The 19,138-nt window shown below is 50.3% G+C and overlaps 1 protein-coding gene across 1 annotated transcript; it reads left to right on the top strand.

Moving 5' to 3' along the window:
• Positions 1–242: 242 nt before the first annotated feature.
• Positions 243–15,883, top strand: Ramp3 (receptor activity modifying protein 3). The gene is made up of 3 exons (XM_070014593.1): positions 243–342; positions 9,622–9,754; positions 11,530–15,883. Exons 1-3 carry the CDS (start codon positions 288–290, stop codon positions 11,783–11,785), a joined length of 444 nt encoding a protein of 147 aa, XP_069870694.1. The 5' UTR covers positions 243–287; the 3' UTR covers positions 11,786–15,883.
• Positions 15,884–19,138: the final 3,255 nt, after the last annotated feature.

Below are 19,138 nucleotides of genomic sequence, written 5' to 3'. Positions count from 1 at the left end.
CATTTCCCACTCTTATCTCCTGCCAGATTGCAGTCCAGACCCCGGCGCTCTCCACACCGGTTCACCCCGCATCGCCCGTTGAAGGGTTGGTGGCCGCAGGCTCCAGGATTGATCATTTTAGGGTCCCGAGCGAGGGTTGCTCCGCCGGGGGCGTGACAAGAAAAGGCCCCGCCCACAACGCACACGCCCACTCCAGGCCCCGCCCCACGCCCGCCCAAGCCCCGCCCCGCGCTCGGGCTCCTCTGCGGCGCTGCGGGTCCCACCAGCCCTGCACAGCGAAGCTGGCCATGGAGGCTCGAGCGCGGCCACCGCATCTTCTGCCGCTGCTGCTGCTGCTCTGCGGTAAGGAGGCGTCGGGCACCGGGGCGTCCTCCCTGGGCTCACAGGACCCTCTCGGATCCTCACCGCCCCGCGCCGTGCCTGGGCTTCCCTGGAGCTCGCTGGTAGGATGCGCGGTGGTTGGGTGCAGAGCGCAGGGTCGGCTGGAGAGTCTTCTCTCGCCCGGCCTGGCTGGCCGGTGTGGATCGGGGCGAAGGACCTGGGCGGCAGTGGGCGGGGGAGGTGCAGGATCCCCTGCAGGGCTACACCGGGGGGCTGGGGTCTGGACCTTTCCGTGGGGAAGGGTCTGGAGAGAGCCCTCACCATCTGGGCCTTGAGTACGTGCAGATGGCACGGAGGGGTGGGTGGGTTGACTGCAGATTCAGTAGAACAGATCTTTCTGAGCCCTCCTCCCCTATCCCTTCCCAGTGAGAAAGCAGGATTCAGAATGAAGCACTGCTCACAAAATGGGCAATGGATTCAATGAAAAGCATGATTAAAAAATCTTAGCTAAAAGGGAGCTTGATGCTGGTGGCTCACACCTGTAACCCTAGCTACTCAGGAGGCTGAGACCTGAGGATCACTGTTCCAAGCCAGTCCCAATACAAAGTCTGCGAGACTCCTATTTCCAATGAATCACTAAAAAGCCAAAAGTGACACAGTGGTTCAAGAGGTAGAACACAGCTTTGAGCAAAAAAGCTACAGGACAGTGCCTAGGTCCTGAGATCAAGCCCTGGTGAACTCAGTACACAAAAATCTCTACTAAGAGAATTATCTGAGAACAAGTAAGAGGTACTTGCACGGGGAACATGAGTGCATGGGGATGCTCGAGCTCCTGCATGGCTGTGTCAAGGTGTTGGGGAGGGAGGAGTGCTTGCCCAGGACTGGAAGCTTCTAGGCAAGTCCTGTGCCTGGTCCAGAGTCAGAGATTCAGAGTCTACACTCCAGGGAGGCAGTTTTCTGTGTTCTTTTAGGCTATTTTTTTCTCCTCTTGATTGGAAAATGAAGAATTGGGCTTGTTTGAATGATCAAGGACCATCCAAAGATTCGATAAGGGAAGTGAGAAATCCATGAACTAGATTCATTGGTGATTTTCATTCTTTTAAAGAGGTCTGGTCTTGATGTGCAGAGTGGACCTTTTTCTCATGTTCTGATGTTAGAGGCTAGGTTGTTGGGTGGATCTTTATTTCTTTTCTTTTCTTTTCTTTTTGGGTCCAGTCATGGGGCCTGAACTCTGCGCCTGGGCGCTGTCCCTCAGCTTTTCAGCTCAAGGCTAGTGCTCTACCACTTGAGCCACAGAGCCACTTCCGGCTTTTTTCTTTTTGCTTATGTGGTGCTGAGGAATCGAACCCAGGGCCTCAGGCATGCAAGGCAAGCACTCTACCACTGAGCCACCTTCCCAGCCCTGGATCTTTCCTCCTCCTTCTTCTTCTTCTTCTTCTTCTTCTTCTTCTTCTTCTTCTTCTTCTTCTTCTTCTTCTTCTTCTTCTTCTTCTTCTTTCTTCTTCTTCTTCTTCTTCTTCTTCTTCTTCTTCTTCTTCTTCTTCTTCTTCTTCTTCTTCTTCCTCTTCCTCTTCCTCTTCTTCTTCTTCTTCTTCTTCTTCTTCTTCTTCTTCTTCTTCTTCTTCTTCTTCTTCTTCTTCTTCTTCTTCTTCTTCTTCTTCTTCTTCTTCTTCTTTTTGGTGCTGGTACTGGGTCTTGAACTCAGGGCTTGGGCACTGTCCCTTAGCTTTCTAGCTCACATCTAGCACTCTACTATTTGAGCAACAGCTCTACTTCCAGCTTTTGGTTGGTTAATTGGAGATAGGTGACTTTCAGATTTATCTTTCTGGTCTGGCTTTGAATCAGGATCCTCAGATCTCAGCCTCCTGAGTAACTAGGACTATAGGCATGAGCTGTTAGAGCCTGGCTTAGTGGATTTTTGTGCTAAAGAGCTAGGTTGCCTGGTGGCTTCCGGAAATCAGTATAATGACTTAGTCTCCAATGCAAGGCCCCTCTGATGGGGATTTTGGTCTCTTGAAGAAAAGTTCTAAATTCATTTCAAAGGAAGCTGAAGTTTTCTTTCGGTCTTCACCATGGAACCGAGAAGAACTACAGGCAGAAGCTGCACAAAATTCTCCTCATTAACATCCCTGAGTTTTCTTGGTTCTCCATGGGTCCACCTTCTTGTCCTGTTTTGGGGGTCCTCATTGCCTCTCCCCCCTCATTACTTTCCACTCCTCCCCGGGAAGGCTTCCTAGTGAGTGTGGGGATTCATTTAGATTTATACAGACTTGTGTTAGTCTGGCCACAGCAAGAATCGGAGAAAAGGAAACCATGAAATTCATCAGAGATAGGATCTCAGTCTACCTCTGGAAGGAAGGAGCAGAGCTTCCCAACTCCTAGGAATGGTGATCATCTATGCTGTGGACAGCTCCACTGTCCGCAGCTGCCCTTAGGCTGTGTCTGGAGGCTTTCACAGAGTGGCATGGCCACTCAGGGAGTAGAGCCAGCAGAGGCAGCCTGACTAGGTGTCAAGGACAATTTGTAAATATGAAGGGTGCTGTTCTCTGAACATTCTAAAGCATTATTCAGAAAGCATTTGGCTCTGCTCAGGGCCTTGAGTGGGAAGGGGAGTCTAATGGTGCCCACTGGACAGTAAGCTGCTGTGGTTCCCGGCCTGTGCTTGGACCCTCCTGGTTACAATGAAAATTGTGCACCATAGACTTAGAATCATAAGTCACTTATTGGTTCTTAACCTCAGTTTTCCCAAAAAAATCCCACAGATGCAGTTATAGCAACCTACAGATAGCTGCTGTGAAGGCCTGTTGGATTAGATTCGGTTCGTCCTCTTAAGTGAAATAAGCTAGACTTAGACAAAAGTCACATGTTTTCTCTCCTATGTAAATGTTAGACCTAAAATATAAATATATGCATGCATATATGCATATACAGGATCATATGTGTGTGAGGATATGTTCGTATATACTGACTAAAGTATGGTGTCTGTGCATTTGAGACACTATGATGTAAACTCTTTGAACAGTTAACAGGTACTTTAACCAAAAAGAGTAATCAGAAGCTAGGAGCTGGTGGCTCACTCCTGTCATCCTAACTACTCAGGAGGCTAAGATCTGAGGATTATGGTTCAAAGCCGGCCTAGACAGAAAAATCTGTGAAACTTATCTACAATTAACCAACAAAAAGTCAGAAGTGGGTGTGTGGCTCAAGTGGTAGAACACAAACCTTGAGCAAAAAAGCCAAGTGAGAGGGCAGGGCCCTGGCCCTGAGTTCAAGCCTCAGTACCAGGACACACACACACACACACACACACACACACACACACACGGATATTAGGAAGTGGGCTGTGGACATTAGTGGAAAGGGATAGACAAAAGTGGAGGAGGAAGGAGGGCAAATAGAGACAAAATACTTTATATAGGTGTGAAAATGGAACAAAGCAACCTGTTGAGACTGGCGTGGGAAGGAGATTAGGGAGGCTCATACTTGAGCCAGGGGATTGGCTGGCACCTGTGCCTTGTGAGTCCCTCACAGTGGCTAAAGACTGAGGTGCCCTAGCTTGTGTGTGTGCTCTGTGTATGAATAAGGTTCCACCATTTTTATCATGAGTGAAAGCAATGTAGACCTGCCACAGTATTACCTGGTGTCTCTTGATTCTGCTGCGGCAAGAGGACCCAAGATCAGAGTCCCCAAATCTCCTTAGGCACAAAAAGTCTTGAAGTAGATGGTTTGTCAAGCACAGGCCATAAATGTTAGCACTGGAGGTCATCTGATCCACTCTTTCTTTTCTTTTTTTGTCGGTCACGGGGCTTGAACTCTGGGCCTGGGTGCTGTCCCTCAGCTCTTCAGCTCAAGGCTAGCAGACTACCACTTGAGCCACAGTGCCACTTCTGGCTTTTTCTGCTTATGTTGTGCTGAGGAATCGAACCAGGGCCTCATGCATGCAAGGCAAGCACTCTATCACTGAGCCACCTTCCCAGCCCCACCCACTCATTTTTTCATTCTTTTATTTTGGCTGATCCTGGAGATGGAACTCAGGACCTGGGTGCTCACTGAGCCTCTTTGTACTAAGGGATAATGCTTTACCACTACAGCCACAGTGCCACTTCTAGCTTTTTCTGAGTAATTTATTGGAGATTAGAGTCTTACGGATTTTCCTGCCCGGCTGGCTTCAAACTGTGATCCTGAACTCTCAGCCTCCTGTGTAGCTAGGATTACAGGTGTGAGCCACCGGTGCTCAGCTTGACCTACTCTTTCTTTTACAGATAAGGAAATTGAGGTGTGTGTGGGGGTGGGTGGGGAGTGTACTGGGGGAATTGTCAAGACCACAGGGACTGGGGAGAGAACTGTCCAGAAACCACATCCCCTTGAGAGTGTGGCCTTCGGTGCTGTGGTCTGGTTGTGTTCCCCAGGGAAGGATGGGAGCACTGGATTTCATTCCCAAATGTCTGGTCAAAAGGTCTTTTTCTGAGAAATTCATCTGTTTGACTGTTTATCATTTCCCAGCAGCTGGAAGTCTTGGGACCAAAGATGTATGGGCCTGCATGTTTCTTGGCTCCCTGATGGAACTAACCAAAATGGATTTCTGTTCCAGTTCCTGACTATTTTGTTAATGTAGCCATTGCCTTGAGCGGCAGTGACACACTTTTCACAGTATTCCAGGCATCTGTGTCTCCCCCCATTGCTATTACACTGGGTGGGTTGTGGGATTTGCTGAGAGTTTTTTAAGCTTTCTGTGCACTGAAAATGCTGTCAGACCCAGCTTCCTGTGGGGGAACACTTCAGGTCCTATAGTACCAGCTTAGTGCATCTAATGATTCGAAGCCAGCCTGGGCAAAAATGTCCATGGAACTACTCTTATCTCCAATTAATCAGCAAAAAGTTGGAAGTAGAGGTATGGTTCAACTGGTAAAGCACCAGACCTTTGTGAAAAAGTCAAGAGAGAGCTCAAGGCCCTGAGTTCAAATCCTAGTACCAGCACATACATAAAAGAGTGCCCAGAGATTCTAGGACAGGTAAAGATTCTGGCCTACACAGAGCTTTTGGGTTATGGAGAGGTTCTGGGACAGGTGTGGAGATTTCAGGGTATCTGGAGATTGCACGAATGTAGAGATAATAGGGTCTGGGGAGGTTCTGGGGCACATGGGAAATTGGGTACAGAGATTCAGGGCAGAGCTGAGAAACAGGCATATGTTCTTAGATAGCTAGGTGCATTTGGCTGAGGTTTGGGGTGCTGCTGAGAGGGCCTGGGCAATGAAAATTCTGCCCAGAGCTTTCTGGCTCAGGTTACAGGGAAGTCAGCACTGTTGTTCATTAGTTTCCCTGGAAGTAAGGGGAGGCCAAAGGTTCAGAGACAGTGATAGTCACCCATGGGTAAGTGGTATTTGTGGCAATGTGTCCCAGAGTGGTCTTTCAGAGCATCATGGTTACTGTGAAATGTACCAGACCTGGCCCCGTGTCTGGGAGATGGGCTGCCAGAAATAGCCATGATCTGTTCTGGCTTTACACATGCATTCTGGGTTCCCTAAGCATCCTGATTTCCAGAATGAAGAGCAGGAACCTTTCCTGCCCCTGACAGGGAGGGGGAGGGGGAGGATACGGAGGGATAGGGGAAGGAGAACCAGGAGGAGGAAGAGGAGAACCAGGAGGAGAACCAGGAGGAGGAGAAGGAGGAGGAGGGGGAGGAGGAGGAGGAGGAGGAGGAGGAGGAGGAGGAGGAGGAGGAGGAGGAGGAGGAGGAGCAGGAGCAGGAGCAGGAGCAGGAGCAGGAGGAGGAGCAGGAGGAGGAGGTGGAGGAGAAGGAAGAGGATGGCAGCAGAGTAGGATGGGACCCAGGTAGTCTGGAAGGCGGAAGTCAACAGTTGGAGGAGGGTTCAGGTTCAGGTCCTGATCCAAGTGGGCCAGGAGGGGGTATGAGAACCCGCTGTTCCAAAGTGATGGTGGAGCCCTTGGTTCCCTGGCTGCTGTCTGCTGGGAGTTCAACGTCTGGCCAAAGTTATGGGGACTGTCCTGTCAGGGACTGACATCACTCCCAGGAATGAGGACTGGGGCTGGACACGGAGAGCACCAGGTGTGTCCTCCGAGCCGGTCCATCAATGGTGAGATGCTTTTGGAACAAAAGGCATTAGGGACAGAAGAGGAGTGGCATCTGCCACTGTGTGCCCCCCCCACCCCCCAGGGCCTGCCCTGGCCTGGAACAGGGCTACTTTACCCTCATCATGTTCCGTAGGTGCAGCTGAGAGGCGGGGAACAGATGAGGCCTGCCTAGGGCACCTCAGGCTCCCATGCTCACTCTGTCCCTGGGGCAGCTGCTTTTCTTCTGGGCCTCAGCCTTCACATCTGTAGCAGCGATGTTGCTTTGAGGCTCTTCCCAGGGGAGAAGCTGGACTGGACACTGACACCTTCCAATTCGGTCAGAACCCAGGCTGGCGTGGAGCCCAGTCTTCACAGCGACTTGAAATGACTACAGAGAGAGAGGGAGTGGAAGGTGAAGGTAGAGAGAGGCCACTGGACACTACAGCCAGGTGCACCCAGGGCAAGCTTGAAGTGGGACCCACAGTGAGAACTGGAAGTTGCTTTACTGCCAGGGGCGTAGTCTTGAGTCTTGGCTATCCTGGTGTGGCCCAGAGCAGTTAGATGACTTTAAGTAGCTGTGAGGGCCACTTGTGCATCTGCAGGTTGGATCACACTTAGAATGAGCACTGAGGGAAACTGGCCAGTGCTGAGGAAGGGGATATGCGTGGCAGGAGCAAGCAGGTGGTGTCTCTGCTCCCATTCCAGTGAAGACACCGAGGCTCAGAGACATGAGCAAATGCATGAAGGCCAATTTCTGGAGCCCATGTGAATGTGTGGGGCTGCTCAGCTCCTGCCTGCTGCTTCCATCCTTTATGTTTTACTCCTCAGTAAGGGTTCTTGGGCCTGTAGGCATGGAGTAGCCTGGAGTTAGTCAGAAGTTATTGTCCTGGGTCCACTCTGGGTAGGACTGTTGGAGCAGAGCCTACACTACATGTGGTCTCTAATGCTGGACCTGTGGATCTGAGTGGAGACTGTGTCTCAGCCTGGGTTATATACTAGAGTCACTTGGGGGTCCCCCTCCCCCCAGTACTGGGGTTTGAACTCAAGGCTTCTAGCTCTCACTTGGCTTCTTTTTTTTTGTTCAGGGCTGGCACTCTACCACTTGGCCTATATCTCTACTCCTGGCATTTTGCTGGTGTTACCTGTCTCTGGCAGGAGCAGAGGAAGGCAGCTCTGCTTTATACAGTGGTAAGAGGCCACACCACACGGCTCCTCATCACCACTGGATCCACGAACTCTTGACCTACTACCTGCAGATGCCAGCAACACATGTCCCAAGTGTGCACTGTGGTCTTGGGGCCACACGTATGGGGGGGAGCAAAGGCTGCTGGGCCTCTCCCTGACCAGGCCTTTAGGCATCATGCCCCATGCCCAGGAGGGGGTGAGCTGAGCACTCTGTTTTCTGCAATACAAATACCCCAACACCTTCAACCCTTCCTTTTGTCTTAGGACCCTGTTTGTGAACCCAGGGCTCCTAGGGTCTTTTCTAAATGAGGACTTGGGGGTGCTCATGGTGTTTGGGGGGAGTAGGGAGTGTGGTTTGATGGTGATACCAGTTTTTTTCTGTTGAGTTTGTGCTGTGCAGAGCTGGTTCGTGTATAACCCTTCTGACTCCGCAGCTGGCAGTGATTGCTAGTGTCGCAGTTTCACTACTGGCTGCTGCCAGACAATGGTTGCACGAGGTAGATCAGAAGAACTTTATTCAGGAGAAAAGTACCCCAGTCAAAGTCCACTGCTGCTCTGCCCCATGTAGCTGAGTCTAGGGGTTTTTATACCCTGGGCTGCACTCTGATTAGTCACACCCTAAGCAAATAAGGCCTAGGACAACCAGACAACCAGAGAAGATCTGTGGCCTCATAGTTTTGGGTGTGGTTTATCCCTTATGATAATGAGATGTTTTGGAAGGTGACTTCTCATTGGTTGGGTCATGAGACATTCTGATGGTTGTTAAACTACTTGTAATTCTCAATCAGGTCTGCCCTAGAGCGCCTACCCTCAGGGATGTAGGGAGGAAACTAGAACTTTAGGATATGGAACTAGGGAGAAGTGAAGTCTCATGTCTTTTCTCTGCTGGGGTTTCTTTTTTTTTTTTTTTTTTTAAATTGTGAAAATACTGTACAGAGGGGTTACAATTACATGGGCAAGATAGTGAGTACACTTCTTATCAAGTATTGTAGCCTCCTCCTTTGTTTACCCTTCCCATCCTCCCTCCCCCCCACCCAATCCTCCCCCCCCCTCAAGTTGTAAAGTTTGTTTTTGACATGACAACTTGTACTTCTCATTGTTGCAACAGGTCCACCTGTATTCTTATTTAAACGACTTGTTTTTCCCCTTCCCCTCCACAAATTATACCGACATCAAATACAGTGAAAAGCAGGGGTTATACTGTGGGGGAGGGGTGGGGTTTCTTTTGGAAACAATTTTGTATTATTTGAAGTCTGATCTCTACCTGGCCAGGCCAACAATGCCTTCCATTGCCAGATGCTCTCCAGGGGGCTCTAGTCTACTGAACTGTGTATGTGTGTATGTATGTATGTATGCCAGTACTGGGGCTTGAACTCAGGACCTGGGTGCTATCCTTGAGCTTTAGTGCTTTTTTTTGGTAATTAGTTGGATATAAGAGTCCTACCCAGGCTGGCTTTGAACCAAAACACTCAGATCTTAGCCTCTTGCCAGGTGCTGGTAGCTCACTCCTGTAATCCTAGCTACTCAAGAGATTGAGATCTGAGGATCACGGTTCAAAGCTTCTCCAGGCAGGAAAGTCTGTGAGACTCTTATCTCCAATTAACCACCAGAAAAACCAGAAGTGGAGCTGTGGCTCAAAGTTATAGAGGTAGCCTTGAGCAAAAGAGTAGTTCAGGGACAGTGCCCAGGCCCTGAGTTCAAGCCTTACTGACACCCAGCATTGAGCTAATAAACTTCTAAACTAAGCCTACCAATTTAATGGGGGTTGAACAGGGTCCTGTACTAAAATGTATCAGATCTGAGCTCCCATTTCCTGTATTCTGCAAATGGCAGAATACAGAACCCTGGCATGCCTGCTAGTCCCTTCCCTCCATGAGGGGGAAAGCAGTGAGCAGTTACTAAATACTTGCACCAAATACTTCACAAAGATCTGCGCTTTGTGGGTACAGGAGGTACTGCGTGTCCTGTGCTTACCAGAGTGCCTAGAGCACCTCCCGTGTGAGCCAGTAGAATTCTTTGTCATGGCTGTCTTTCTCTCTCCAGGTGAGTGTGCCCGAGTGTGTGGCTGCAATGAGACCCGAATGCTGGAGAGGCTGCCCGTGTGTGGGAAGGCCTTTGCTGACATGATGCACAAGGTGGACGTCTGGAAGTGGTGCAACCTGTCTGAATTCATCGTGTGAGTGTTCTTCTGGGCCCTGTGAGCTGACCTCAGTAATGCCACACTGCAGATGGCCTATCCCAGACACCATTTTGGCTCAGGGCCCCTCCCACAGCTCTGCTCATGGCCCCGCCCACACCATCTGCAGCCCACCTATCTCTGTCCACACTCTCCCTGCAGCTCTGCCCAGGCAGCGTCATGGATCCATCCAAGGGTCTCTGGCTCAGCAACACTTGAGACTTGGGTACAGTCAGGGGCTGTGGGTCTGGCCACAGTGGAGGGCTTGGGAGGCTTGTGGTCACAATATGTGGTTCTGGTCATACATGGATTTAAAAGTGTTAGATGGCTCTCAGATCAACAGGCCAGGCAAGGATTGGTGGGCATCGGAGCCTAGGGCTCTGCTGGAGGAGCGGGTAGAAGAAGAGGGGTTTGCCCATGGACCTAGCTATTGAGCTGACCCCAAAGCCTGAGTGCATTGAGGGCTGCATCAGGGATGAGGCATGTGACAGTTTGCAGGATGGACAAGGGTTCCAGGATCCCTTTGCTCTGGCTGTTCCTTGCCGACCCTGCCTGGGAGGGTGCAGGTGTGTGACTTGTGTTTTGGCATCATGCAGGTTGATCCGGGATGCGTTAGGAGCCTGGCTGGGTGTCTGACCCTGCCCAGGAACAGTCAGCATAGGAAAGCTTTGGGTCCAGTAGATTATCCCCTCCCATTTCCCGTCCTTACTTGAATCCAGGATTGAGATGAAGTTCTGTTCAGGATGCTTCTTAGGGGAAGACGTGTCTTCCTGTTGATGAGTTGGATATGCCTCTCTTGCAGGATTTAGCACAGGAAGCAGGAGGTGGATCCCTGCCTGACCTCACAAGGAAGGAGATCCTTTTAGTGTCTGTCTTGCATCTGTACCACAGGCATAGGAAAGGCCTGCTCTGTGTGGAGCTGCTGAGCCATGTTAGGTGTCACCTGTCTTCCTCTAGAATATCTTAGAGGGGTGGCTTTGGACCTCAGCCTCACAGACCACAGCAGCAGGGAGGTCACTGCCTTCAGAAGCTGCTCCTCAGGTCCTGGGCCTGGTAGCTAGTGGGAAATCATCATATACATCAGGCTGAACTCTGGGTCCTGGTAGCTGTAGTCCTTGACTAGCTTCAAGGACCATCCATTGCCTACTTCTGGGACAGAAAAGGCTCATCACAGGTGGAATGTTGAGAGCATTTCTCATGTTTGATCATACAAAAAGTCCCCCATGTATTCCATCAGATGGGGCAGAGAAAGACAAACTTCCCAGAGGGAGTCAAAGAGGTGGGGCCAGACATATTAGCCTGGCCCAAGAGCATAGATCAAGTCTTGATGGAGAGGAAGCTGCTCTGTACTCAGACAGACCCTCCTCACAGATCCTTAGGGAGTCTCTGGAGGATGAGTTCCTAGCAGGTCCCTATTGCTGGTGCTTGTGTGTCTTGGGCTGTAGAGAAGCGGGGCTAGGCATGACTTCTTGGCAGACCTGGGTAGTGCTGCTGGGGTTGGTGACAGAGCCAAGAGGTGGGCCTTGGGAGCTCATGGCTTCAAAGAATCAGATCAGAGTCACATATGTAGGCTGGGAACCCAGAGAGAAGGTCATATACAGTTACAGATTTCTCAGATGGCAGGAAGTATGAAAGCAACGCGCAAGGCTATGTGTCTGGTAGGTGGTTGAGTGGGACTGGGCGTAGACAACTCTTTGTCCTCCTGATCTGCCTGGGATCAGGGAAGGTGTGAGGGGGTCTGGGGAGAGTCATGGTCTTGCCTTCTGCCTCTGCAGGTACTATGAGAGCTTCACCAATTGCACCGAAGTAGAGACCAACATCGTGGGTTGCTACTGGCCCAACCCACTGGCTCAGGGCTTCATTACCGGGATCCATCGGCAGTTCTTTGCCAATTGCACCGTGGACAGGCCGCACTGGGAGGATCCTCCAGATGAAGTGCTCATCCCACTGATAGCAGTGCCTGTCTTGCTTACCGTGGCTATGGCTGGCCTGGTGGTGTGGCGCAGCAAACGCACTGACCAGCTGCTGTAAGGGCCTGTCTGATGGAAGGCCAGGCCTGGAAAGCTGGAAGAATGTTTCCCGGGGTTCTGAGAACTGGTGGATGCTGCCACTGTCCAGCCTGCTTCAGGCACCTTCCATCTGGTCATGGCACACTCTCCCTGCCCAGGTTGATTTGATTCCTGCCCCCTTGGCTGGAACTCAGTCTGCATACCCAAGCTTTTGCCCTTCCTTGGGCCAGTGGGAGACATGAACAAAGCTGTAGCTTTGGAAACCATCATTGAACTATCACTCCCCTAGGCTGGACCTCTTCTTCTCCAGCTATTTCTTCGTCCTGTCCAGGCTTTGACCTATCTCTAGCTGTAACCCTGACTCTATCTCCTGCCTCACGCTGGCTCTTGCCACATCTGGGTGAGAGGGCAGGTGAGGTTGTTTAGAAGTTACGTGTGGTGGAACCCTAAGCCTTTTATGATGGGGAGGCCAGATGTACCCATTGTGGGAAAAGCTGGGGGATAAGGGACAGACTTCAGAGCTACAAGAGTCACATGTGACTTAGAGACTGGTCTGTCTGCTTTGTCAGGATTCTGCAACTGATACGGGCTAGTGGGAGGCGGGTCGGCCCCTCCTGGGGACAGGCTCTGCAGGGCTCTCCAGGACCTGCTTCCTCAGGAAGCTCCCTGGGGACCAGGCATCTGGTGATCAGTAATTTGTCTGTCTTTCCTTCCTCTGAGTAAAGACTCTCCCTGTAGTCTGATATTTGCTTCATTTCAAGGTATCCTGAGAGTTAATGCAGGCTCTCAGGACCGTTTAGGCTCTTATACCCAGTTGACAGACTGAGAGCCTCTGAAGCCATCAAATCCAAGATGTTGGGGCCCAGGGGTTCAGACCTTCAGCCTAGGGGACTAGGGTCACACAGGAGAGATGCTTGCTGACCACCTGCAGGCCCTTACTTTCCTGTTTCCTCTCCAGCCTGCTTTGGGCTTGGCAGGGCCCTGACTGTAGGGATTTGGGCTGATGTTGGCTCTGTGCAGCTGAAACACAGGTTGTGGTGCATCATCTCCAGGCCTTGTGCGTGCTTCGGCTGCAAGGACCCACAAGAATGCTGACTCCAGCATCCTCAGGCTTGAGGGAGGTTGGATGACCCCAAAGTTCTCACACCTTGGAAATTTTCTCTTACCTATTTGTGGCCAGGCAGGAGGTCCTGGATTTAGGGGTCTCCTGGTGGGTGCCACAGGACTGAAGGTTTGGGTGGTGAGCTGAGCCTGTGCCCTGGGGGGTGATATGAGGGCAGAATCCAAGGCTACCCCATAATTCTCAAAGAAGGCCAGGGCTTGGGAGGTCATGATCTGAATGTGAACCAGCTGGGTAACTCCCGGCATCTCCTGCCACTAGAGCGTTAGTTGGTCACCCCTGAGATGGGCAGTGTTTTCTGGATCACCTAGCCTTGTGGTGGGGATCTGAGAGGTCAGACGCCTTTAGGATCAGACTGCTCCACACAGAGCCAAACGTTGGAATTGGTATCTTGTTCTGAGATTTGTGTGTGTATGTGTGTGTGTGTGTATGTGTATGTGTGTGTGCGCGCGTGTGTGTGTGCGTGCGCGTGTGCATGTGCGCGTGTGCCCACATGTGTGCAGTTGGTGTGGGCACAGTCTATCCCTTTGGTTTGCCTTCTCCTCATTGCAGCATCCCTGGAATACAGTTTGGCTAGGCTTTTCTTCTTGTGGGGGCTGGGGGAGGGGCTGCAGTCACCTTTTGGGTTCCAGAGCAGCTTCTCATAGCTTCCTAGGAGAGTGTGAGCCTGGACTCATTTTACCCAGCTTTTCCCCAGACTCCCAGGGACTGCCTTTTGATCTGCCTGCTTCTCTTCCCCTGCCAGCAGGAGTTTTGCTCAGAAAGTTTTGCTCAGGAGTTTTGCCTCAGAAAGAGGCCAGAATCCCTGTCCAAGCTCAGAGAAAGCTCCTGTGGGAGTCTGCAGGGAAAGAAGAGGGGCAATAAGCAGAAGCTGGTGCCATCTTCAGGCAGAGAAGTCTGAGGGCAGGGTCTTCTGGGCAGCAGTGTCCTGGGGTAGGCCTGGGACTGCTGCCTCATGGGGGCAAAGCATGGCTGGACATGAGGGGGCTGGACTTGGGGGGCAATCCCAGTATTGTCTTTTTTGTCTTTTCAGTCTTGGAGTTTTCTTGTCTTAAAAAAAATCTCTTGTTGTGGTTTGTGTTTTCTTTAGCCAGAGTGCCCTACCCCATGGAGAGCTGTGGAGGACACAGATGAGTGAGGTCCAGTCCCTGACCCAAGAACCCCTTCACTTGTTAGGGAGCCAGAGATGCAGAACACAGTGAGAGGGAGAGGCAGGGCCTTGCCTAAGGACTTCCAGAAAGTTTCAAAGAGGAGATTTTAAAGTGGGGTCTCTAAGGGTGATAGGAGTTGTTCAGTGCAGATGAACACAGTGAGCAAAAGCCCAGAAGAAAATGAACAAGGTGTGGTATGGGAGGAGCTTGGGCAGTGTGGACAGTAGTGTGGGCAGGGAGGGATTTGAGGAGGGGGGCAGGGTGTCTTGGGGATGACATCTCTGCAAATGCATATTATGTAAGTCACCAATGGTGGGCCTCTTCTGTGAGCTTATGGGTAGGTGTTTCTGTGTGTGTGTGTGTGTGTGTGTGTGTGTGTGTGTGTGTGCGCGCGCCAGTCTTGGGGCTTGAATTCAGGGCCTTGTGCTTTTGCTTGGATATTTTGACCAAGGCTGGTGCTCCACTACTTGAGCTACACCACCACTTATGGCTTTTTCCTGGTTAATTGGAGGTAAGAGTCATGTGGATTTGTCTGCCCTGGCAGGCTTCAAGTCTTGGTTCTCAGATCGCAACCTTCCGAGTAGCAAGGATTACAGGTGTGAGCCACTGGTGCCCAGCCAGAGAAGCCTGTTCTTCTAGCCCCAATTGGATTCCAGAACCTCTGTGCTGGCACTGTGCAGGTTCTGGGGGGTGGTCAGAGAGGCCAGCCCTTGTTTCATCCATACTCCAACCCATCATGGAACACAGCAGCTTCTGGTCTGTGCAGGGCCTCTGGAGAGGTGACTGTGGGCTGGCGTGTCCATGAGAGGGGAGCCTTCCCTGTGGCCACCAGCCTGGGAGAACAAGGCAGCTGTCCCAGTTGGCAGCCCTCATCCTCAGCCTGGATGAACTCTGTTGCTTGAGGTCACTGTGGTGGCAGCCTCCAGTTTCCTCATCTGGAGGCTGACCAGGGAGGTGCTTGTGAAGGAGCCTGGGGCCTTTGTTCTCCAGAATGCCCCGCGTGCAGTCTTTATTCAAGATGGTGGCTTGTCAGGGAGGACTGCCAGGACAGGCCTTCTCATCAAGTCCTGGCAGGTGCTGGTGGCATCTGGAGCCATTGTGGGGCACAGCAGGGCGTGGGTGTGGGTGGTGGTGGTGGGGCAGGGAACAAGTGTCTGTGCAGTGGATTGGAATGTGGACCCAGACTCCCACCAGAAGCATTGCTGTGTGGAACTGAGGAGGAAATCACCAGCTCCCACTGAAGTCCCAGAGGCTCTGATCGGGCTTTGAACCCACACTAAAGCCGAGCTGGAGCCGTGGTTTCTGATGCTGTCCCGGGTGACATTGGTATCCTTGCTCATGATGGGAAATACTGATGGATAAAATAAATTTTAACTTTTAAACGGATGAAATTCTTTGCAACTTGACTGCAAAACCCAGCTGGTGACAGGGTTTTAAGAGACCCTGATGCTGGGTGCTGGTGGCTCACACCTGTAATCTACTACTCAGGAGGCTGAGATCTGAGGATCATGGTTTAAAGCCAGTCTGGGCAGGAAAGTCCGTGAGACTCTTATCTCCAGTAAACCACCAGAAAGTTGGAAGTGGAGCTGTGGCTCAACTGGTAGAGCACTTGCCTTGAGCTGAAGAGCTGAGGGACAGCACCCAGGCCCAAAGTTCAAGCCCCATGACCGAAAAAAAAAAAAGACCCTGAGATTGCTTCTGGTACATGGGGAAATAAAACTGTAGACCTATAAAACAATGTAGAGGACATAATTCTTAAATGGATGTAAGAAACATTGTGGACCAACCTGCTGTAACTTGTGTAAACCATAGAGCTAAATAAATAAGTGAATGCATTAAACCATTGAAAGTCTTTGGAAATCATCCTCAATGAAGCATTTATTTAAGGGAATAGAATAAATCTGCATAAGGACAGTCTGTAGCAGTTGAACCTTGGCTGTTGGCTGCCTGCAGCCACTCTTGGAAGTCAAGGAGTCTCCTCCCCCATTTCCCAATGGCGTACCTGTCATCGACAGACGAGCTGTCTCCCCTGGAGGGCAGACCACCAGTGCTGCTAAACTTCAGTCCCCAAGTCTATGGTGCAGTGGCCAAAGTCCCCACAAGACTGAGGTGTCAGGAGGGAGATGCCCTGTCCCTGCCTGATGAGAGCCAGGCACTTAATGCCTGCCCATGATGCTAGACCATGACTACATGAGGAGCTGTGGCCCCATGAAGGCCCAAAGAAAGTTCCAGAAAAGAGTGGGAGCTGAGGCATATTAGGCATGAGCTGGAGAATTGGTGGGGGGGGGGAGGGCTCAGAAGAGTGGGGTAATGGCTGCTCAGGACACTTACACAAGTCAGTGGGAAATTGGAAACATTGTGCCCAGGGCACAGATTGCATAAAGGGGGCTCATGGGGGCAGAGGCAGAGGATCTGGAGGCATCTCACAAGGAAGAACAGCTCTATCTTACCCATGGGCAGCAGGGCAAGAGGACAGGGGTTGGGGACAATCTCTATAGCAGGTTCTTCTTGGGGTCTGCAGGAGCCACTGATAGGGAAAGAGGGAGCTGACTGGGGAGACAGGGTCTCTTCTTAGCAGACCCCCAAACCTGTGGTTATCCACCTCTGCTACACAGGCAGCTCTGATTTCTTCTGTCCATACTCAGGGGGTACTGAGGTGCCTTCAGCTGTGCCAGTCTCTTTCCTGGCTAGATTATTTTTTGTCGGTTGTGGGGCTTGAACTCTGGGCCTAGGTGTATTTCTTGAGCCTTCAGCTCAAGGCGAGTGCTCTACCACTTGAGCCACAGCGCCACTTTCAGTTTTCTGGTGGTTTGTTGGAAATAAGAGTCTCACAGACTTTCTTGCCTGGCTGGCTTTGAACTGTGATCCTCAGATCTCAGCCTCCTGAGTAGCTAGGATTACAGGCGTGAGCCACTAGGGCCAGGCTTTGCCCAGAATTCTTATTCTTATTCTTATTCCTCCTCCTCCACCTCCTCCTTGAATTCAGGGCCTGGGCACTGTCCCTGAGCTTCTTTTACTCAAGGCTAGCTATCTACCACTTGAGCCACAGTGCCACTTCTGGCTTTTTCTGTTTATGTGGTACTGAGACATCGAACCCAGGGTGTGCTAGGCAAGTACTCTACCACCAAGCCACATCTCCATCCTTTGTCCAGAATTCTTACTGGCTGCCTTATCTGAATGCTTTTCCAAACAATGCTCATGGACAGAGGTGACCACTGGAGCTGTAGAGCTTAGGGTGGCAGGAACATGGTAAGGAATTGTGAAGCAGGTGGCAGGGATAGTCAGGCATGTCCACACTCAGGTTTTCTCATTTTGCTATTCTCTGCCTTTGGTGAAGACAGAACTTGGGATTCAGAATCAAGGATGGGAAGTGAGTTATGCTTTGTTCTCACCCTACTGGAGGTAATGGTTTTGTCTTGAATACTTATACAATTTGCACATCAAGTTTGGTGCTGGCAACCCTAGGCTGACTTTGGGTCCTTCAATCAGTGAAATAACTCCCTATTCTAGGATATTCTCCCATCTGTCCCCCCCTCTCATCTGTCTATCCAAGCATCTATCTACCATTATCTATCATCTATGTATGTATGTATCTATCTATCAAGTCATTATCTCTCTATATATCTATCTATACTCCATCATCATCATCATCATCATCATCATCATCACCACATCATCATCATTATCTATCTTGCTAGAGTTTAAATTCAGGTCTTGAGTAGTGCTCTATCATACTCCTCAGGATATTTCTGCTGAAATCTACTGAGCCCATCTGTCTAGACAGAGGCCCAGCTAAGAGCTTTACATGCATTTGTAAACTTACTTGCATTCAAGCTTCTTCCACCCAGGACTGCGTTGTATTCCTGTGCTCCTACGCACTCATCTCTAACTTACCCTCCACCTCTGCCCAGAAACTCCTTCATGGATTTGCCTCCAATCAAATACTAGTGAATGTTGAATGGCCCCCACTGTAGAGAAAGCTGTATTTTCAGTGGGAGCATCCATGCTCCGTGTTTTCTTTCCAAGTGCTTCATCCTAGCAGGCTGTGAAAGGGCCTGTGTTCCACAGCTGCACTGATTTCTGGTGGGGTACAATCACAACAGGACTCAACAGTGCAGTGTCATTGCTGCAATGTGCTTGTGCGCCATGCGCATAGTACAGCACATTCATAGAAGCTGCTTTGTCATGGGCATTTGCTCTGCAAATGGAACACTACTGTAATTTTATAATTGGAGCATTGAGTTCCCAGTCAATAGACCAACACCAAATAAATGTTAGGTATCAAAAGGTTTCCAAAGAGAAGATGTTCTTTTAGTTACCTGTCTCTAATCAAACAGTGTCTGGAATGGCATCTCTGTTCTCAAGGATTCCCTTTTGGACACTTGGTGATGAGAATTGGGGTCCACAGATGGTGAAGAGGAGAGGGCTGGATTAGGTTCTATTCTGTGTCCTTAAGCCCCAGAGGAAGTGGTGTTCCAGCCAGGCTTTAGATGATGAATGAGATTTGAATATATAGAGAACAACTGCGTGGAACATTGATGTTTCAAAAGATGCAAAGCTGAATTGTCCTAGCTGTAAAGAGAAATCAACTAGTTTAGAATCATTGTGGAAGATTTGAGCAAATCTTTCCCAGAAATCAGGAGATCAACTTTATACATTCCTAAAAGCAGGGATGTACAGATTAACAAGCATGAATAACAGTTAAAACAGTATAAACTATCTATCTATCTATCTATCTATCTATCTATCTATCTATCTATCTATCTATCTATCTATCTATCTATCTATCTATCTATCTATCATCTATACATCCATCCATCCATCCTCCATCACTGTGACAAATTTTCTGAGATAATCAATTGACAAAGAGGAAAGGTTTGGTTGACTCATATTGTCAGCCACAGTTATTTTTTTCCTATACCAGCATAGTACAATATTGTGGGATGGGGGCTTTTTATCTCATGGTGGCCTAGAGGGATGGATGAGGGGAGAGAGAGGCAGGGGCAGGGCTGTAATACCTCCTTCAAGGGCATGACCCAATGGTATAACTTCCTTCTACCCGGTCCCAACTCCTAAAGAGTCCAGCACCTCTCTATAGGGTCAA

This window comes from Dipodomys merriami, unplaced genomic scaffold, assembly GCF_024711535.1.
Source record: "Dipodomys merriami isolate MVZ:Mamm:240054 unplaced genomic scaffold, mDipMer1.0.p SCAF_98, whole genome shotgun sequence".
Taxonomy (NCBI): domain Eukaryota; kingdom Metazoa; phylum Chordata; class Mammalia; order Rodentia; family Heteromyidae; genus Dipodomys; species Dipodomys merriami.
Note: the sequence above shows the minus strand (reverse complement) of the source record. Positions and strands in the feature narration are given on the sequence as shown.

What these genes read in the sequence shown, in the direction of transcription:
- Ramp3 (XM_070014593.1), top strand. Translation starts at nt 288, where the DNA reads ATGGAGGCTCGAGCGCGGCCACCGCATCTTCTGCCGCTGCTGCTGCTG. An exon ending in GCTGCTGCTGCTGCTCTGCG is followed by an intron (nt 343 to 9,621) that starts GTAAGGAGGCGT and finishes TTCTCTCTCCAG; the next exon opens with GTGAGTGTGCCCGAGTGTGT. An exon ending in AACCTGTCTGAATTCATCGT is followed by an intron (nt 9,755 to 11,529) that starts GTGAGTGTTCTT and finishes CTGCCTCTGCAG; the next exon opens with GTACTATGAGAGCTTCACCA.